This window comes from Physeter macrocephalus, chromosome 3 (assembly GCF_002837175.3).
Source record: "Physeter macrocephalus isolate SW-GA chromosome 3, ASM283717v5, whole genome shotgun sequence".
NCBI classification, from domain to species: domain Eukaryota; kingdom Metazoa; phylum Chordata; class Mammalia; order Artiodactyla; family Physeteridae; genus Physeter; species Physeter macrocephalus.
The window spans coordinates 5503127-5525707 of NC_041216.1; the positions used below are offsets into that span (position 1 = coordinate 5503127).

Below are 22581 nucleotides of genomic sequence, written 5' to 3' on the forward strand. Positions count from 1 at the left end.
AATAAAAAAGAATACCAGTGTTCAACAAGTACTTTTATAACCATTATCTTGAGTCTGAAAGAAATCAAGAATAAATAATTTCAGGATTTAATAATACATTGGGAGAAGAGAGTAAAGGACCTACAGAGTTGAAAATGGTCCTGCTCTCCAGTTCAGAGGTTTTTCCCAAGTCTCCAATACTCCTAGGCAAAATTAAGGCCTATTTGTTCTCATCCGTCAGGTCTCTCACTGCATTTCACATCTCAGTCTACCTGGTTTTCCTCTCACTGCAAGGATCATTCTGACTTCTTCCCCAGCGATCCTCCTTCCACTGATCTACTGTGGCCTTTGCTTACTCCTGCCCCCACCCGCTCAGTGTCCTCTCTCAACCCTCAGCTCAGCCTCCTTCCCCTCCTTCCAGCCTCATCACTCGAGTTGTCCAGAGAACATTTCCACTAAGATCCTATGACCCCTTACACTTAAATGAGCTCCTTTTTGCCAAATAGCCTGCCTTTCTCAATGATTCCATTTCCATCAATACCCTGCCACAGGGGTCATGTAGGGAGGAAACAGAGCCCAAGGAACCTTCAGTCCTAGAATCTTCTCTTCTAACCAGGAAGAACTACAATGCAGCAATAAAGCATCCTCCAAGCACAGAAATGGCAGGCAGCTCCAATTTCCAAACACAGCTATTGGGAAATGGTTAGGGCTCTAGGTTTACTTCTTAGCTCATCCTGAAAAACTGTAAAGCCAATGCCTTGCTGGGACAAGGCCCCAGTACAAAGAGTTCCACCACTGCTTTTCAGAGTAAGATAGGCTCAAATAAATTAACATTCCCTTCTCAGGTGACTCATTACCTGGAACGCGAAGTTTGCATGCCTATTTGAAGAGAGACAGGAGAGGAGACAAAGGAAAGAGTATATACAACTTATCAAAATGAGTGTACCAGCACCTCTCTTAAAAAACAAAAACAAGGGACTTCTCTGGTGGTCCAGTGGTTAATACTTGTGCTTCCACTGCAGGGGGCACAGGTTTGATCCCTGGTTGGGGAACTAAGATCCTGCATGCCATGCAGGCAAAAAAAAAAAAAAACAGCAAAAAGAACATTGTAGATTAATATTCCATTTTTACAGACCAAGCTTCTGTCTGTTCTGCAGGCTATGTTGTATTAAACCAAATTAATTGTCACATTTCTCCTGATATTTCATCACTTTAGCTCAAAAGATGCTTTTCTTAATTGTAGTAGATTTACAATGTTGTATTTGTTTAAGGTACACAGTAAAGTGATTCAGTTATACATACATACATATATTTTTTTCAGATTCTTTTCTGTTACAGGTTATTACAAGATATTGAATATAGTTTCCTTCTCAGGTGACTCATTACCTGGAACGCGAAGTTTGCATGCCTATTTGAAGAGAGACAGGAGAGGAGACAAAGGAAAGAGTATATACAACTTATCAAAATGAGTGTACCAGCACCTCTCTTAAAAAACAAAAACAAGGGACTTCTCTGGTGGTCCAGTGGTTAATACTTGTGCTTCCACTGCAGGGGGCACAGGTTTGATCCCTGGTTGGGGAACTAAGATCCTGCATGCCATGCAGGCAAAAAAAAAAAAAAAACAGCAAAAAGAACATTGTAGATTAATATTCCATTTTTACAGACCAAGCTTCTGTCTGTTCTGCAGGCTATGTTGTATTAAACCAAATTAATTGTCACATTTCTCCTGATATTTCATCACTTTAGCTCAAAAGATGCTTTTCTTAATTGAAGTATAGTTACAATGTTGTATTTGTTTAAGGTACACAGTAAAGTGATTCAGTTATACATTCATACATATATTTTTTTCAGATTCTTTTCTGTTATAGGTTATTACAAGATATTGAATATAGTTTCCTGTGCTATACAGTACATCCTTGTTGTTTATTATATATATAGTAGTGTGTATCTGTTAATCCCAAACTCCTAATTTATCCCTCTCCCCCCTTCCCCTTTGTTAACCATAAGATTGTTTTCTATGCCTGTGAGTCTGTTTGTTTTGTAAATAAGTTCATTTGTATCATTTTTTTATTCTACATATAAGTGATATCATGTGATATTTGTCTTTCTCTGACTTACTTCACTTAGTATGATAATATTTAGGTCCATTCATGTTTGCTGCAAATGGCATTATTTCATTCTTTTTTATGGCTGAGTAATATTCCATTGTATATATGTCCCATATCTTTATCCATTCCTCTGTCGATGGACATTAGGTTGCTTCCATGTCTTGGCTACCGTAAGTAGTGCTGCTATGAACATTGGAGTGCATGCATCTTTTTGAATTAGAGTTTTCATCTTTTCTGAATATATGCCCTGGAGTGGGATTGCTGAATCATATGGTAGCTCTACTTTTAGTTTTTTAAGGAACCTACTTAAAAAGGTTTTCCACAGTGGCTGTTTCCACAGTGGCTGCAACAGTGTTAAGAGGGTTGCCTTTTCTCCATACCCTCTCCAGCATTTACTATTTGTACACATTTATTATTTGTACATTATTAGTAGTAGTAGACCATTCTAACCAGCAAGAGGTGATACCTCATTGTAGTTTTGATTTGCATTTCTCTAATAATTAGCAATGTTGAACAAAAAGTTGCTTTTTAAAGTATAAGGATCTTACAGTGGAAGTTGCGGCACTTTTCCAGAGACACGTTGGTAGTAACGGGTACTTGGAGGGGTCAGGGGGTAACTAGTTTCCTTCCACTCAGTTCCTCATTATAACTGTCCTTTTGCAATTTTCTCAATTATATTTTAAACAGTTCTGAAGATGCATTGATGTATCTAGTTCTTTTTACATTAAAATTTGTCTTTGTAGAACAAAGTCACAGCTGGGGCTTGTGGAGAGATGATACGCCCATGGAAGGATAATGTGCTAAAGCCTTTCCTTTGCAGTGTTTTAGCTCTCAAGTGTGAAATAATTACAACAAACCTCATCTGAGGCAAAAGAAAGTGATGAAAGCAGATATTATCATTCAAATATGTGGCATTTCCTTCCATGGCAGTCTTTAAGAGCATACACATCTACAGCAGATGGCTTAGGGAACAAGTCGTTCTGCCTGCTATAGACATGAGGATGGTGTGGTCTTCTTAAAGCCCCTTTGTAACCCGTAATCCATGAAACAAAGAATGTTATGACCTTCATCCTATCCAACCCCTTGTTAAAATGCTGGTAATGAATAGAAAAAGTGAAAATCCCAAACTGCTTCACTTCCAATACAATGTCTCAAATCATCACTGAATATGATTTCAGGATAAATAACTTAAGCAATCCTTTGGATCTCTAAGTTAAGTGTACACTTGGGTGATACAGGTAATTTAAACTTTCAGAACAGAGCCAACGGGCAGGAGCCGGAAAGCTTGAGTTTAAATAATACAACACCGCCACCTAGAGGTCAAGCACTAAGGAAATGGACACTGCAGCCAGACCGGGTAAAAAGCTAGACGAGCTACTGCCCACACCAGAAAAGCATCACTGCCTTCACATCAAAGCTGCAATGAGGGACATTTAAATGAGCACGGGTTTTCTTCAACATACGGGATATTGGAGAAACGCTACAGAGTAGAAAATATGCTTTCCCCATCACTACCTATAAGGACAGGTGATGAGCAGGTCACCAAGAAAGGGAGCCGAGAACAGACCCACCCATGTCAAGGTGCTGGGGAGGGGGAGTGGTTAGAGGGCTTTTGTAGAAGGTATGGCATTTAAGCTGACCTTGGTAGGATGAACAGAATTTCTACAAGCCAAGGGAAGCAGATTCCAGGCTGAAGGAACAGCATGAACTACTAATCTCAATTGTGAAAATGCACAAGATTTCCTATTTTACCACCAGTCCACTAAAGGTTGTATTAAGACACTTGGGAAATGGGATAAAAATCCTATTTCCAATCCCACTGAAAATATTCCAGTAAAGTGTCCTTCGGTATATTTATTATACGCTGCTTGAATAGGCATTTCTTAAAACAGTCAAACTTAGGAACATGGGATAAAAACCAAGGTAAACAGATTTCTCTATTGCAGGTCTTCTCAGAGAATTTAATATTTGACTGTACATAGTAAATCTCCAAGAAGAGACTACAGAATGCTGTTTCCAAAGTTTAACTATAGAACTCATGTTCTGCAAAACCCCCCATGAGTAAACCCTCCCTCCCTACTAGGGAAGCAAGGTCAAGTGGTGATTTAAGGATGCAGGTTCTAGAATCAAACTGCATGGATTCCAATTCTAGCTCCACCACTCACTATTAGGCCTCTCCAGGCCTGTTTCCCCATCTGCAAATAGAATAGAGGACCTACCTCACCAGGTACTGTGAAGATTACATGAGGGAGTACACAGAGAAACCACCTGAAATAATCTGTAGTAGTTGCTGTCCCTTCATGTCCCTCCTGCGTGCTCTTTACACGTCCAGACTCCCAACTCTGTAGGGACAGTTCAAGGAAGATGCTATTAACAGAAATACACTCCAGCTATGCCCAGCTGCCACCTATAGTCCCTTGGAAGACTGTGTTCCTTCAGGGTCTCTGGGGGAAAGAAGGGGAGTGTTTAAAGTTACTTTGCTAGCTTAGGTGAAAAACAATAATGATATCCACTAATTAACCTCTTCTGGATATAACTGGAAGAGCTTTCAGCATTTGCAAAACAAAACAGGACAGATAGAGAATCTTAACAAAGCCCACGAATCACACACATTAAGCTTGTGACAATCATAATTTTATCTTTAAAATCACTTGTTTCTCTGTGTACACACAGAATTCTAAACGTAGGAGGTAAATTAATACAATTCCAAATACCTTGAGCATTCTGTGTTGGGATATTACATACGTGTCTGTGTGTGTACACACATGCATGTGTGAACGTGTGTATGTATGAATGTGTGTGAACAGGAGAGGTAGTGGTATGTAGAACAGCTCAAACACCCTGCTGCAAAAGATTTAAAAGGTTTTATTTCACCATCTCTCCCAGCTCTCTGAGGTAGCCAGTTGAAGATAAACACCCATCGAGATGCAAAACATTTCAGGCAAACCCTCCTTGATAGTTTTCTGATTTTTCCATTTCCTTTTCCTGAGTTGTCCCCTTTCTTCATTCACTTTATTTCTATTCCACCATTTTTCACCTGTTCTCCTAATCACTCCCTGAATTTATAATTTTCCATAGTAGTAGGAAAAAATATTTCTTGGGCACCTATGTGCCATGGTACACTCATATTGAGGCATCATCTCCATTGAGCCAATGGGAGCCTGAGGCTGGAGATGAAGGCAGGCGGCACTGGGCTGCCAGGTCTGCAGCACAGGCCCCCACTTTACTACTAACTAGATCTATGACTGGGTTGCCCCCTGGTTTACCCAGAACAGCACAGTTTACACCCATTGCTCTGGCATAATTATTAATGGCGTCCCTTCCACTCTCAACAGTATCCTGATTTGGAGTTTAACACGTTCATCCCGTCTATTACCCTAGACAATGTTCTTTACTCCTCTGGACTTCAGTTCCCATAATTTGAAAAAGGATACAGGATTAGATAGTATTTTAAGCTTTTTTTAAAATTTTTTTTGTGATTTCCAATTGTTTTAAAATTAACTAAAGTAATCCAATCATGAAATTAAAGATCTTTCAACCTCTACCTCCCTCCTTTCTATAAACTGATGTATACTTTACTCCAACTAGTTGAGACCCAACCTAACTATGTAAGCAGAACTTAACATTGAAGGGTCAATAATGAGTATCTCAGAAACTGGAAGAAATGAAAAATGAGCTGGAATCAGTGCAAATTTTGTATACTGTATTCTACTCATCTCATCCCTTGAACCGCTTCCTGGTTTGGATATCATATATCAATTATGCCAGGCCCTGGATACTCCCCACCATGAGTGAGATCTGTTGGTATGAAACACCATTTTTACCTAGACCTCCTACCCTAAACAGAAACGGGCCAGGAGATGATATCTGGACACAAGGCATGAAATTCCTGCAACAGGACAGAACCTGAAGTCCTGAAACATAAGGCATTTTAACCATATAAGGCAGCAAAAGAAGAACAAGAAATGGATAATGACAGAGCAGGACAAGCCAATGTTCCATCACCCCAAACTTCTATTACCTTAGGCAAATAAAAAACTTATTCTGGAGTAAATACATTTATTGATACCCATTTTATATAGTTCAATGAAATAATCTATAAATATAAAAGCATTTTTTTTTTTTGGATATCACCATGGTCCATGTAAATACTCAACAGTCAGAATCGTCTGCAGGAAGCACTCCAAGTCACACGGTTAGGTTTACAGACCTGAATATACATATTTCATTAAACAGTGGCACTTATGTACTCAAGTGGTCCAGTGGCTTTGGAATATATGACTACTGGGCATGTGGAGTAAAAATAACGTGTAAGTTTAAGTCAATGGAAAAGGGTATCAATCTTCAACAAAAAGAAACAATTATGAATTAATATCCTAGGTGAAGAAAGTACCACAGTTGACACTTGGCATCAGAATACTGAAGATGAAGTATGTTTAACGACACGTCGTGGTGTCATGTGCTCTCTTCAAGTCCCAGTGGGCAGTCCACCAGCGCCTTAGGGTCATTCAGGATCAACAAAACAGCAATTCTTAAAGGATCTCGATAGCTTAGAATAAAAGGAATGTGGGGGCTGGTATCAAGTTTAAAGAAAAGTGAGCTACATAATTCAGTGACATAATGAGTTTCCCTCCTAAGAGGAGGAGATTGCGGGGAAAACAAATTTTTTTTTAATTCCCTTTGTTACAGTGATCAGAATCATTTATCTAACGTGGGAGCAAGAACCCAGATATCTGGTACCCAAAACACAGGTGCAAAAATTTTCTTCTGTTTTTAAAGTTTGTTCTTCAAAACTTCCGAGGGAACTAATGCAGCGGCCACTGTTGAGCCTTGCTCTCGACTTGATGCAGCATAAAATTTTCTCATTTCCTCAGAAACAGATACAGGAATGTCCTTTGCTGCAGTCAGACCATGTGTCTTCTGAGTTAGCAAGCAAATGCATTTAGAAGGTCTGAGGTGTGCAAGGTCCGAAATTGAAATCTGAGAGGCAGTGTTAGAACTTAAGCAAGGCAGGATTTTCAGAGACTACTCAAATGAAAATCTAAGCGAAGCATATAAAAACTCAGTTCTTTCTATTATTTTCAACTGGTAATTGACAGCAACATTCTCTGGTAAGGATGGGTAAGTGATGTTATCTCCAGGTCCAAAATATCCCAACTACTTAAAGTAGGACCCCCAAGAGGAGAAAGACACTTGAGGTCTGTGGTCTATAGAATTCTTTTTTGCCATTTTTTTTAAAAAAAAGAAATAGTAGCTTCAGTTGCACACCACTGGTTGAAGGGGTTTTCATCCAAATGAGAAACTCTACCCCTTGTCTCTAGTGCAACAGGCACCAGATTCCCACAAGCGGCAACTTCCATGTCCTGTAGCACGTGGCAAGTGACCCTGGAGTGAAGAATAAGCTGACACAGACCCCGACCACCGGCATTCAGGCTAGATGGCATTTCGCGGCGTGCCGTTGTGTGTCAACGCTTTCAGGCTGGGGGCACTGGTCTGGTGACCACAGCTCCTGTGAGAAGTCACACCCACCTCAAAAACCTCATGAATAGCTTTTCGGAAACAATGGAAGTTGTAGTCTATTAAACCTGCAGGAGAGAAAAAGGAGATCAGGCCTCCTGAATGTCAACTGTGGGACTATCTACTAGGAAACATTTGGTGATGGAAAAAAATAATTGATATGTATTTAAAAACATATATCCAATTGAGGAATTCTTCACACTGGAAACATGATGAAGTGTATGCCCAAGTGTTAACACTGGTTACCTCTGGAGCCTGGAAGTGAACAGGGTAAATAAAAAAGCAATCAGGAAGACAAATTTGCTAAGAAAATTTACAATGAAATCTAAAGTGAAAGTAAAATACTTTTTGATTTATCAAGCTTTTCCTTTTACAAGTCTCTGAGGCAGCCAAAGTAAAGCTGAAGGAAACAGTTGGAACAGTTTTGCAAACTGCTCAGTAGAGCCATGGGTTTGGGAGGTGTCAGAGAGGCCCATAAGGCAGAGCCCCAGGAAGCCTGCTTCCCCTATAGGGGAGGTAAGGCAGCTCCATCCTCATCTGCTTTATGAACTGGCTTCCAAATAAGATTTCAGTCAAACAAAGGGCTCCCTACAGGTACGTATGGACACATGACCAATTCTGGCCACTGAGATAAATGCAAGTGTGTGAGACTTCTGTGAAGTCTCCTTAAAAGGAAGACTTCCCTATTCCTCCCCATTCCTCCTTAATGTCCAGAATATGGATAAGATTGCTGGAGCTCCAGGAGCCATTCCAGATCACGAGGAGAACTTGAGAATAGAAGCCAGTGCTGAGAAGGGCAGAGCAGAAAGAGAGGACTTACGTCCTCGAGGATACTGGGACGTAACGACAGCGCACGAGAAAGAAATCACAACAATCTGATGTTAAAATGACTACTGTGAAAGAAGTCCAAAGGTGGGAGAGCCAAGTGCCGGGCAAAAGCAGCAATGAAAGCTTCAGGTGAGAGGCAGAGCTCTGAGGATATGGGCAGGATTTAATAGGCAGGAAAGGAGAACAGAATCACAAGACAACAGCAGGGAGCTGGCAATGAGGAAACACAGCACACAGGTGGAAAACAGGAAAGAAATTGGTCTGGCTGGAGATAGGGGCAGAGAATTTTGGGGAGAAGTACTGGGAATGGAGTCTGAATAAGCAGGTTACAGTCAAATTACAGAGGCCCTTCAGATTGAGGAAAAAATAAAAGTTTTAATAAGTTCAACTACATTAAAAGTGACTTCTATGCAAATGGTAAAATTAAACTGACAATCAAGGAAATGTGAACACTGGCTGGATATTTGATGATATTATGAAATCACTGTTAATTTTTTTTTTTTTACACATCTACTGACGGTAATACTGCTATGCTTTAAAAAGTGCACTACCTCTTACAGACGCCTGCTGAAATCTGTATAGACAAAATGATTTGATGTTAGAGATTTGCTTTAAAATAACCCAGTAGGGAAAAAGGTATAGCAACCAAATAAGAATGGCTATGATTCTGATAACTGTTGAATCTGGGTGATAGATAAAAAGGGGTTCCTCGCATTATTTTCTCTACTTTTTTATGTTTGACAGTTTCCACAACAAAAGAGCAAAAGATAATAATTTAGTTGTGAGGAGGATACACAGCAAATAAGACTGACCATGTCTTGATGACTGTGAAAGCAGGGAGATGGGTACATGGAATCTCTGTGCTAGTCTACTTTTGTGTATATTTGAAAATTTCCATAACCAAAAGTTTTTAAAATTTTTAAAGATTAGAATGGAGAAAAATAAGGAACTCCTAGGAAGTACAAAAAAGACACAGTACAAAAAAGATAAAAGTATATGAACAGATAAATTACCAGAGAAGACACCTGAACAGACATAAAAGGGTACCTGCAGTGAAAAAGATGCTTGCTCTAACCCGTAATTAAAGAAATAAAAACCAGAGCCAAATGAGATACCATTTCACACCTACCAGACTAACAATAACTAAACAGTCTAACAATATCAAAACATTATCAAGGACATGAAGTGACAAGAACTCCCACAAAGCGCTGTCTGGGGTGAAAATAAAGCCACTTTGGAGAGCAATTCAATAATGCCTAATAAAGCTGAAGACATATGCCCTCTATAAATTCCACTCCTAAATACTTATTACTCTTGAGAAATCCTCCATATATGCAAAGGCAAACTTGTTCATGAGCATTTCTTGCAAAACTATTTGTAATCTTAAAAGTCATCTACATGTCCAGCAAGAAGAATATAAATTGTGGTATATGCAATCCATAGACTACTGTGTGGCAGTGACAACTGAATGAACGAACTGGAGCTACATCTACTGATACGGATAAATCTCAAAAACAATCTTGAATGAAGAGAAACAAGCAAGTTGCAGAAGACAACTTACATTTGGACATCATTTACACAAAGATACACAATACCCTATATTGTTTAAGGATAGATATGAAGTGAAAGACTAAATCATGCACAGGAAAAAGAAAACACTACATTCAACAGAGCGTGCGAGGGGGTTTCAACTGTGAAACACACAGAAGACAAATATGTATTTGTCATGTTTCAGTTCTTAAGCTCAAAGGTGAATACTCACATTTTTGTTGTACCCAAAACACTTTGTATATCTAAAATATTTCATTAATATAAACATCAGTGAAATATTAATTCATTCAATATTAATTAATATCACAAACCCAGGGAGAAGAGCAGGGACTTGTTGCAGTGAATAACAGAGAGTTACTATAGATCCTTGAGTAGTTAAATAACATGATAAAAGGAATTTTCTGAAACCTAGTCTGCCTTTAGAATAAAAGATGATACATGCTGAGCCCTTAATATATATGTTGAATGCAGCACCACAGGCTGGAGGAATGAGGACCTGGATTGGAGTCACCAACAGTGGAAATGGAAAGGACACCCGAGAAACAGTTCCAAGAAACAAATGGTAAGATTTGGTGAAAACTGAATGTAAACACAGGAAAAGAAGGGAAAAAGGAAAACACAGAATGCCCTCTGTGAGATGATCTGCAAGAGCCTCATGGGCAATTACACCATATGATTACCTGACTGCACACAGCTAAGCTTGGACACCAGAAAAATGGCATAACGAGTAACAAAAGTAGAGTAGCCAGAATGGTCATGAAACAAAGGGGAAAATATTCATCAGTTTTTGACACCATGGACAAGATAAAATATTTAAGTGAAGATGTCTTACTAATAGCTCCAAACACAGGATGGAAACACAGGCCCAAGCCAGAGTTGGAGAGGTTAATTTTTCAATCAACTACACAGAGAAGATTAACTGAAGGCATGGATGAGATGCGCTGACCAGGAGGATTAAGTGAAGAAGTGAGCAGGAGACCTGGCTCTGAAGAACACTCAGAAAAAGAAAAACAGAAGAAACAGGACAGGTGGTCAGAGAAACAAACACATAGAAGAACCCGGAGAGTTCTGCTTTAGGGAAGCAGAGAGAAGAAAGCTTGAGGGAGGAGGGACTGACAGGGTCACATGCTTCAGAAGCCTGAAGAGGCCACAGAATGAGAAAAGGCCACTGAATGCAGCAAGAAGGAGACCTGGTAACCTCTCAAACAGCCTCAGCAGACTGGTTCAGGTGGAAGCCAAACCGTAGGCAGTTAGACAGGGAATGGAAGGATGTAAAATGAGAGAGGCTGGAATGAAAAACTTGATTTAAAATAAAAGACCAAAAGAAGGCAGGAGAAAGTCTGCACTGTACGTGGATGGGAAGGCACAAAAGTAGTTTGAGCTGGTAAATCCTCTACCACTGCAATATTGTTTTTTCTTGCTTTCAAGAATCTACGAAATTATGACAAAGAACTTAAAGAAATCTTTTTAAAATGCATTACCTTTTCGTTCAAAACTTTCTTCCCTAAGGATGCAGACCAGTGCCAAAAATTTAGTCACCTCCTTTAAATACAGGACCGTTGTGTTATTCAGCTTGATGATGGCCATAGATTCTTTGTCGTAAGCACTTCCACTTCCATCTTCCTTTAACCTGTTTTAAAACAAAGTATCATCCATTAGAGGTTTCCCAACTCAGCGTTTTGTCACATTTGCACAATAAGGGTTTCCACCCAGTTTCCTGAACACCTTTTGAGAAAGGAGAATGCCCGCTCGCCCTTATTGGAACAGAAGCTGTGTTTAGCTATGGGTGCCCAGCCCATGCTGCAGTATTCATTCCATGCGCTTACATCACCTTGTTCACCTAGGATGCATGGAACACAGCAGGTTTCCAATCTTCCCTCACACTAATTGGTGCTGACACCCTCTACAAATAAAGAAGGACCTGAAATATGAAAACTGCCATCAGTGAAAAAGGAGTAAATACAAAAACTAAAATAAATAAATACGGTCCCGTTCAAAAAACGTAAATCAAGAGTCAAGTAAGCAGGACTTCCTGGTGGCACACTGGTTAAGAATCCACCTGCCAATACAGGGGACACAGGTTCGATTCCTGGTCCAGAAAGATCCCACATGCCAGAGAGCAACTAAGCCTGTGCGCCACAACTACTGAGCCTGCACTCTAGAGCCCGCGTGCCACAACTGAGCCCGCGTGCCACATCTACTGAAGCCCGTGTACCTAGAGCCCGTGCTCCACAAGAGAAACCATCGCAATGAGAAGCCGGGACACTGCAACAAACGGTAGCCCTGCTCGCCACAACTAGAGAAAGCCCGCACACAGCAATGAAAACCCAATGCAGCCAAAAAAAAAAAAATCAAATAAGCAGCAAATGGAACTTCAATAAAGCATACCGAATTGCACACATATATTGTGTTAAGAATAACGAAGTAATGGCTATTTCTCTTCTTTTTTATAATGTACTTTATCATATATAATGTAGTTTACAGCGTACCTTATACTGAAAATAAACTTTATAACTAAATTTGATTTTTTTAATTATAAAAATTGGCTTATGAAAATTTGATTTGTTTTAAAGAAAAAGCGAATGTTCTATTCATCCTTTTCTTTTTTTTTTTTTTTTTGCGGTACCATTTTTAAAATTAGGAATAGGAACATGAAACTTTTCTGCATAACCTACAGACAAAATCTCATTTTCACTGTGGAAAGAATAAAAACAAAGGAGAGCATATAATCACAAAACTGAAAAAGAGACAGGAATGCAAGACAAGAATAGACAGGTAAAGAAGAGGTAACACAAATGCATTCTCCTACCCAGAGGCAGCTGGACAAAGACACTGAGAAGTTAGGCAGAGAGAGCAAGGTAAAGGGTAGGGACAGAGAGATGAAAGAGGAATTTGGACTAGGTGGGGCAGAGAGGAACAACAGATAAAGAACACGGGTATCAGAAAGCAAAGGTAATGTCAGAGCATCAAGAAAGTGCATTGTGAGGACTGACATTAATACATGAGATGAATCAGGGCTATTAGAGGCTGCAGAGGTTACTGGCTTTTGAAACACCAGTAAGTTCATCAAAGTTTTCACTTGTCCTCTGGGCTATTCTACAAAATCACTTCTCTGCCAGCTTTTACAAATTTCTATATAGAGTGTGGTAAATTTGCATAAAACAGGAGTTTATATTTTAGAGACTTATTTTGGAAACTTAGATGTATAGGTCAAATGTTTATAAGTTCTTCTGACATCCAGAACTCTGCTTTCCTTGTTTCTGAGCTCTCTGAAAGACGAAGGATCCCTCAGTTCCACAAAACCTGAGATTAAATTAGGAACCAGTACATACTTTGTTATTCAGAGTGTTTTAAATAAATTAATCTTATTTATTGATCTAGCTAACTCACAGTAGTGAGAAGACAGTACAAACCCCCCAAATAATAGCGGGTGAAACTTTCAGTGATAGTAAGTCTGGCACTAGTCACACCGCTCTTATCCACCTATTCCGAAGGAGTAAGACCCAGCAGCCCACCCACACAGAAATCATGCTCCAAGTTGAAGCACTATGGTCAGAACAATTCTACTTCATACAGTACTTGCTAGACGCCTTAGAAATTAATCTCCCTGACAAATCAAGCTGGTAGTCTTCCCCGTATCTGAGATCTTGCAGAAATATATATGTACAACTTACCCATATATACAAGACACATCAATTACAACATCAATCATGTCACAGCAAAGTTCATACGACTGCATATCCACAGGAGAACTGTCTGTTGCAATGTAGATTTTGCTGACAACATCGAAGAGAAAAGCTTTTTCAATACCTGAATTCTTGAAAAAACAAAATTCAGTGTTCATTTTATTTTAAGAATCACAATTTGTAAACTTATCAAAGATCTTGAATCACTGATTAACATCCAAGAGCATTTTTAATTATACAACCTAAAACCAAAAGAACAAATAGTACTTGCTAAGGAGACATTTCTCTCATCCAAAGAATAAAAGTGGAATTATTTCTCTGCTCTGATTTACTGACATAATCGCACCAAATTTGTTTTTTCTTCATCCTCTTTACTTAAATGAATTATTTCCTAAGACGCCACACAAACACCCAAAAAATTCTCCAAAAATCAAGCCATGCTACATTTTCAGTAATCCTTTTTGGGGCAATAATCAATCTCTGATTCAAATGACCTTGCTACCAGAAAGGCTTGATGTGGCAATTAGCAAATCATAAAGGAATGTTTCACGTCAACATCTAGCATAACCCAAAAAGCCCAAAGAATTGGGGATCACTACACACTGAGTCCTTCAAAGAAATGTTTGGGAAATATAGTGGCTGAATGCTAAATTTATTGGAAGAATATCCTTTTTTATTAAGCTGAATCCTCAAAATAAGAAATGTGAAATATGACAGACTATAATTAGCAAGGAAAGGATCAATTTTTCAGTGTGACCTCCAATAAGGAAGAGATTAAGTCCAATTCCCAAAAGCCAATCTACTCTACTTTCTACTCCTCCTTCAGGAAACAGATACCATGAAGATATTAATTCAGAAAGCATGAGAAAATTTTTCATCAGGGCATTTTAAAACAAAAAAAAGTGAGTACTAAGGAAAAAACTCAGAAAATAACTCAAGCCATTTTTTAAATGTTTTTATTACTTACTTTATATTTAATTGTATCATTAGTCCTTAAGCTTGATTCAGACTAATTCCAGCCATTTTTTGGAGAACTTGATAACACAAATATATGCAACAAAAACAGAACCAGAAACTACAGTGAATTAAATAGCTCACTTACTGATATAAAGATATTTAATAGATTTTCCAAGGTCGGTAGTTGTGGGATAAGTTTCTGCACCACCTTACTAAAGGCTTCAAATATTGAATGGTCATAGATACTAGTCAAATAAAAGCTGAAAAACACAACATAGTTTGATTAATTGGAAAAATCTTAAGTCCAGTGACAATTATCATGATACATAAAATTTTAAGTTTCTTAACATTTGATTTCCGTAAGTTCAAATAAAGCCTCTTTATCTTGTGTGCCATCCCCATCATGCAAGGTGACAAATGCAGTTTCCCCACCTGGCTTGTAGCTCTCCATCCCTTTACTGCATTTACACAGAGGGCAATTGAAGCAATACGCACGAAAGCATTTCCAGAGGCAGAAACCTGAATATTCACCTAAGTCTTTGCAATCTGATCCAAAAACCTTGGTTTCTTAAGCCCATAACTGACAAAAACCAAGATAAAAACCAAGAGAAAGCTCAAAGGAGACAGGTGACATTTATTAAATAAGAATACAATACAGGTCTCTACTAAAATGTTACTGCTTCAGAAAGTTCCTTCCTGACCCCCCTACCTAAAATAGTACCCCTGTACCCATTACTTTCAACCCCTTTCTCCTAATTTGTTTTTCTTCACAGCACTGGTAAGTACTTAAAATTATACTATACATTTATTTATAAGTGCTTCTGAGCTGCCTCATTCATCAGAATATAAGCTGCATGAGGACAGAGACTCTGTCAGCCTTGCCCACAGCTGCAGGCCCACTACCCTGAAGAGTGCTCATCAACATTTGGTGAATAAAATGAATGAATAAAACTGGAGCTTAGAATTTATGTAAATTCTAACATATTAAGGAGGATGAGAGCAGGGGCTCTAGAGAGAATGGAACAGCTATCTGGAGGCCTAAGAGGATGCACAGTGAAGTAAAATTTGTAGATTTAACAAAACACGTATTTGAGAGAGAGATACCTTTGACAATAACAGTGTGGTCAATTGTACCTACTTTTTCACGCAGGAAATATACTCTTCATTATAAAGCTGTATCCATCATATAATTATAAACACAAATTACAAAGTCAGAGACACATAACCGTTTATATCACACTTTGTACCTAATTTAAAGATACTTTCAAAGAGCTCACCTAAGAAGCTAACCTAGAGGGGGCTCCAATCTAGATGTTAGAACAATGGCACAGGTGAGACCAAGATGATCCCCCCACAGGCACTAAGGTCAAAGGAATATTTTAGCAATGTGAGAAGGTCCTGCAGGAACTATGAGGCTTGGAGGTGGATGGGGACAGGGAAGAAGCTCCAAGCCACAGGGCATTTTATAGTAAGCTAAGTTTCTGGAAACTGGAAATCAAAATACAGCCTCATCCATAGGCCTGCTAGTTATTAATAAAGCTTAATGCTGTTAACAAGGCCTAGGGCCCCACAGAGAACTGGAAAAAGGGATGGTGCATACCAATGAGGTGGGATGCCCTGGAAAGGGACACAGACATGGTGTTAAGAGGAGGGTTCCCATGGGCACTGGAGAACATGGCACAATCATGGCTTAAAATCCATCATTCATGGTGGAAGAATAAGATTGAAGAATTTTATGGGAAGATACTTTCACTTTCTCCTACAATTACTGCTGAATTTTTTTAAAGCCTGAATTACTTGCACATATTTTAATCCAGGCTAGAGGCTATGTGGTTTCCTAGGAGAATAACAGAAAGATCTTGGAGCCAGAGGCCCTAGAGAATATTAGGGGTTGAAAAATGGGGGTTGGCTTGAGCCTATAGAGAAGTCATTGTAACAGACCAGGGATAAGGAAATAGCTATGGTTTGTCTCTCGCCTTCTTCCCCTTTAAGCTGTTTATATCATCAAAAGAACATTTTCTTGGGTACTTTTTATTAGTCATTTCTACCTAAACCATAAAAAAATAAATAAATAAGATGTAGGAAGTATTTCTTATACACTTTCAGAACACAAATACACAAATCATCAATCCTATCTAGTAGGTGCTCTTTAATAATTTCTTAATATTTAATTATGAATCAGTTCTTTAATCTTGAGAGTTCTTTAAACTTGATAAGATACACGCACTTAACCCAATTTTTAGATTCATAAAAGCATAAGTGTTTTAAAAAACATAAAGATACATTAGAGTCCAGACATTAAAGTGTACCCTCTTTAAAAAGCTCTTCCTACTGAAAGAGATACTGTGAAAGCTCAAGCTACAGACTCTTACAACAAATGCGACAGAGATTCCTTGAACTGAGGCAAGAAGAAAATAACAATAATAATAATAATGAAACCAAGAGAGGGGAGTCCCAAAGCAGATTTATGCCATGAGGAAACAGCCTGACTCCAGTCTCTTGAGATGAATTTGTAAACGCACCTACAGAAACACACTTCACATGACTTCCACCTCTGGGAAAATGCAAAAAAGGGGGAAAGTAACTTCTCAATAACATCAGGCTCCCAAACCTCCTTGAATTCAACAACAAAGAGATCAAAAACATTACAGATTTGGGAAGGGTATACAGGTAAAAGAAAGCTACGTGTTTGTAATGACAGAGATGGGAATACATTTACACATTTTTCAGGGCTCTCATATCAAACACACAGGTTGTTACCTAAGGTGGAGTTTTTCTAGCCCAGCATCTGCAAGGTCATCATTGGCCCTTTGATGAATGTCCCTCTGTGTTTCTATTTTGTGATCATCAGACAGACCATCAACTTTGTGAATAAAAACCTCAAAATTCATGTCTGGGTTAACTTTGTAGGCTTTAGAAACAGTAATGTGAAGTCTTGTTAAAGCCTCCATGTAGTCATCCTGTAAGTCAGAACAAAATATTTTTTAAAAAGAAATCTTACGTTAAGAAAGCCTCAAACTACCTCTTTCCCCAACCACAGAAAATATATTATCCTAATTATTCATAAATATTCAAACATCCAAATACATTAACTTATACCACTAAACAGATCTTCACTTGCTCAAGGTAAAGATTTCAACTACCAAGTTGATGCTTGTAATTTTTAATACTGATAATATAAGGAAAGGAAATGGGAAATGGACACTTCTTCCCAATAGAATTTTTAAAGTAATCCCAGCTCTGCCATTTATTAGATGTGTGACTTTAAGCAGGTTGCTTAAACTCTGTGATCTCAGTTTAATTATCCATAAAATCGAAATTATAGTACCTACCTCCCAGTTTTGTGAAGAAATTAATTAGGTCATGTATATGAAAGCAGCCATTACAGAGCCTATCACTCAGGAAGCATTCCTAACTAATGCTTAAGCTTAGAAAAAGTAAGATTCTTAAGGATGGAGACACGTCCCATCAGTCTGAGTGCCCGCCACATGCTAGGCCCTCAATAAGTGCTCCTCGGGCTAAACCCTACTTGGTCAACTAAAGAAACTATTCACTTTAATATTTACTGACTCAGTTCTCACATTCCTCCTTATATTATGGGCACTGATGAGAACTTTTCAGTGAGTGACATCACTACTGTAATAGTTAACAGAGTACAGCAATATCTACTATTAACAAAAACGGAACGCTGCTCACTAACTAGAACTCAGAGATATAAACCATATCTCCTCGTCATCTGATATTCTGTACTTGTACAATGGCATGCCTGTTCCCAAAGCACCTCTGCAGGTACATCTCTCGCACTGTTAGGGAATCTACTGGCAAAGAAATAAGCTGCAAGAAGCACATGACAAATAAACAACTTTCCTTTGTTCCTACATCTTCCGTCACCAGAGAAGAAAAGTAAACATTATCATTTCTAACTACCTGTGCATCAATGACATATATCAAAGCTCCTGTTCCCCTGAAGATCATCTCGTAGTCAAAAGTAGGGTCAAAAAAGTCCATTTGCCCAGGAAAATCCCATATTTGGAAATTCACAAAGGAGCTATTTGAAATGTCATCTTTGTAAATCTTGTTGGTACTTTCCAAAAAGAGGGTCTCGTTGGGTGACATTTTATGAAACACCACCTGTCAAAAGAAAGAAAACAATTTAATGACTACTCCACTTTTTATTTAAAATACAGAACTCCACCCTGAATTAACATAATTTAAAGAACTTGATCCTATAGCAAAAATTTTTAAAAAGGTAAAAAGTGAATGGTATATCCACTGGTACCCACTATCCTTTAACTTCTAACAGAAGACACCAAATTATTGAAACCAAATCACCAGAAAAGCTGAAACTTTTCTGCTATTTTCTGTCTGTATTCAATACTAGCAGTAGCAATGTCTCTCATTTGTTTGATTTTTTTTTCTGTAAAACTATCAATTTTGCCAAAATCTGCTTTAAAATTATGAAAACTTATAGCTAAAGTGTAAGCAGTTTTGTTCACTGAAAACCTATCGGAATGCCCACATCAGGCTCTAGGAAATAATCAGAAATGAAACTGACTGGACCCTGCCCTCAATGGGTTTGCAGTCTTGTGGAAGAAATGAAACAAAGGCAAATTATACCAAGCAGAAAGTGACATATTGAGGGAGGAGGAATATATGTGGGGAGGGGAAAGAATGGGAGTTGACAGGGAAAAGGCAGCTCCCAAAGAAATGGTAAAAGCAATTGTTAAGAATCACAATAATCACAATCTATACAATTCTAACACAAAACTAATTTGCCTCTCTGTTACCTTCTAGATGAGGAAAATGGATAGTTACTCCCACGGCTTAGATAGTAACAAGTGAAAAGAATTAAAATCAGTTTGCTAAAAACCTACCATAAATGTACTCAGATTTTGCTGTAAAGGTAAAAGATAAATAAAACACAGTAATCCATTACATGTGGAAGAAGGCTACTTTTTAAAAACATCATGTCTACAGAATATCAAGCAGAGATTTATTTTGGAGAGACCTCTGCAACAGAGTGGAAACGGCAAAAGGCCAGGTATCTAGCATTTTATCACCAGCTCACTCTGTGTAAGAGCCATGGCTGATGAAGGAGGTCAACCCTGCCTCTATTTCCACCTTATTAAAAAGTGAGGAACCCTCCATCCGTTCCCGACATTCCCCAAGTGAAAGCACATGGACTGACAAAGGTCTGCAAATATTCTCCAGGTCTCAAGATTTTTGTAGCCACACACAAACGGGGGAAAATAACTAGTAATTATACTCACCGGGCCACAAGTACTAAAATAGGTGGAAAAACAGCCCCCAAATCCCACAAATGTCATAGTGAAGTCTCCTTCGTACTAGTAACAACAGCAGGCATCACAAAGGCCAAAGAGTTAGTCACTACTCTTTCTGACGCTGCTCCCTGGGGCTCACCTGGGAAGCCCTGAAAACTCAGATCACCTGAAGTGAAAGGCACAAACGCAACCGGGTCCGGGGAGGGAGTGTGGGAAGTTCTCCAAGTTAGAACCGGAGAGCAAGTCTCAGTTTCGTGAATGGCACAGGGGCTGGGTCCCAGGAGGCGAGGTCCCGGGTGGTGCCACGGGCACCTGCCTCGCTCCGGCCACTCGGGGAGCGCGGGGACCCACTCGGCCTCGGCTGACCTGGGCGTGGACTCCAAGATCGGGGTCCCGGCGAGGGCCGCGCCTGGGCTCTGCTCCCCGGAGGAGAAGAGAAAGTGCGCTGGGACAGCCCGACCGGCCACCCCGGCCGCCGCCCTCCTCTGGGCCTCCCCGCCGGCGGCCACCCGCGCCCCCGGGGAGAGGAGGGAGGGGGAGGGGCGGAGGGGCCGGCGAGGCCCCACTCACCTTCTGGATGGAGGACTTGCCGCTGCGCCTGAGCCCCATGAGCAGAATCCTAGGTTTGGAGCTGTCAGCGCCCCCCGGGCCACAGCCTCCACCGGCCCCCGCCCCAACCCCGCCGCCCGCGGCTGCCGCCTCCTCTTCTTCCTCCTCCACGCCGTAGCCGAAGTCCTTTGGGAACGAGTCCGCCGGGCCGTAACTGCCGGCGAGGGGCGTCTCCTCCGCCCCGTACTGCAGGGACATGGTGCTGGAGCCGCCGCCGCCCGCGCCCTGACAGGCCACGCCAGGCCGAGCCAGGCCGCCGCCTCCCCAGGCCGCCGCCGCCACCGCCCCCGGCAGCCGCCACCGCCATGCGGCCCGCCCCCCGGAGCCCGGCTCTCATAGGCTCGGCGCCCGGGCCCGGCCTCTCATTGGCCGCCCGAGCTGCCACTCGGGAGCAGCAAGGTAGGTGGTACCCGTCACGTGCCCGGAATCACCTGACTCGGAGCCGTGAAGGGGGGAGGAGGAGTCACGAGGAGGGTGGCCCGGCCCGACTGAGCCCTGAGCCCTCTGCCCTCCGCCCCATCCCGCACTTCGGCCCTGCCCAGCCACGTACCTTGCTCCTCACCGCTCTCCTGCTTTCTTCCGGGCTCCGGAGGCCATCGCAATGGGAGATGCTCTCTGGGCACTTGGGAGAATTGACTGTCCTCCTACTACTATTGTGCTCGCCCAACCAATATTTATTGATGCCCGCGAAGTCCTGGGGCACAAGGGGCACAGAACTGGAACCGCCTCGGACCCTGCCTGCCCTCAAGTTGCTCCAAGATTAATGGGGATCGGACTTCTGCGTAAGTAGCTTCCGTACGAGATATCAAATCGTAAGGTCAAATGTACAGATAAAAATGCTCGGGAGTTGGGTGGATGGGAGCATCTCTAAGGAGCTGACGTCTGAATAGTTCTAGAAGGATGGGTATGGTTGGGATGTGCAAAGGTATGGAGGAGGAGCCAGCCAGAGTGAGGGCAAAGCCTCAACCAAGGTAGAGTCATGGGTGAGATAGTTCATTCTAGCAGGTAACTGGACCCTGATAGGAAAGCAAGTGCAAGCAAGGGAGAATGTCTTATCCTCTTTCTTCAGCAAATCGCTGACAGTGAATACTTCTGCCACTTCACACTCATCAGGACCAGATTCCTCCTCCTCCCCACCCAAAGTCTACTTCTTCAGTAATTCTGTCCACCCATAGAACATTGCATCTTCTATGACCTCCTTCAGATCAGAAACCAAAGGAATGAATAAAAAAAGCAAACCAAAGCAAATGCTTATCACCAATATGTTTGGGAAAGCTAGAGGAATTTTTACTCTTCGGTCAGGCTTTAGAATTGGAAATTTGACAAAAGAGGATCCTCTTCCTGAAGGGGCCATGGGTGGTGGTACTGATCTTCCAAGGAAACTAACTTCTTGATTACGAAGGGAAAGCATGTATGCAAATCTGGGACTTGGTTCTGTCTGAATGTCGAAGTTAAAGGTAGGACACATACTTAGACGTCATCTAGTCCAACCTCTCACCTAAAGAGAATCCACTCTACAGTGTCTCTGATAGACATGCAGCATACACTTCAATAGATCCCAGGGAAGAGAGCTCACTATCTCAATAGGCATCCAATTCCACTGTGGTAAAACTTTGTTTAAAAGTCTCTTATTCAGGCCAAAAATCACACTCCCTGGAGCTTATATACCAGAGTCTATAAGCAGTGGTCTTCATCTTTTTCATGACAGCACCTCAAATATTAGATTACAGTCTTCATTACCCACTGTCTTCTCTGTTCCACATTAAACATACTCAGTTCCTTCAGCCATTCCTTCTACAGTAATGTCCAATAGCACTTCCTGTGATGATAGAAATGTTCTACATCTACACTGCTCAATTGTTGCTAGTGTGACTGAGGAACTGAATTTTTAATTTTGTTTAATTTTAATTGCCAGATGTGGCTAGTGGCTACCGTATTGGACAACACAGCCTTATAGTTTCAAATGCACTCTCCTTTATATGCAACTGAGCTTGTCAACATCCATCAAATGTCTGACACCTACAATGCAATACTGACCAATACAGCCTTCAGGGTGACTGTTTA

At 40.5% G+C, this 22581-nt stretch overlaps 1 protein-coding gene across 3 annotated transcripts; it reads right to left on the reverse strand.

Annotated features, from left to right (window-relative positions):
* Window positions 1–3968: 3968 nt before the first annotated feature.
* RRAGC (Ras related GTP binding C) lies at window positions 3969–20801 on the reverse strand. 3 transcript variants are annotated; one of them, XM_028486055.2, is made up of 7 exons: window positions 20479–20791; window positions 18554–18757; window positions 17387–17586; window positions 14772–14886; window positions 13658–13800; window positions 11465–11613; window positions 3969–4429 (listed from the first exon to the last, which is right to left on the reverse strand). In XM_028486055.2, the coding sequence occupies exons 1-7, from the start codon at window positions 20713–20715 to the stop codon at window positions 4386–4388; spliced, it is 1092 nt and encodes a 363-aa protein (XP_028341856.1). In that variant the 5' UTR covers window positions 20716–20791; the 3' UTR covers window positions 3969–4385. The 3 variants fall into 3 exon arrangements, with proteins under 3 accessions (XP_028341856.1, XP_007108282.1, XP_028341864.1); XM_007108220.4 differs by lacking the exon at window positions 3969–4429 and adding an exon at window positions 6469–7672 and having other exon boundaries at window positions 20479–20801; XM_028486063.2 differs by lacking the exon at window positions 3969–4429 and adding an exon at window positions 7679–7859.
* Between the last annotated feature and the right edge of the window lie 1780 nt (window positions 20802–22581).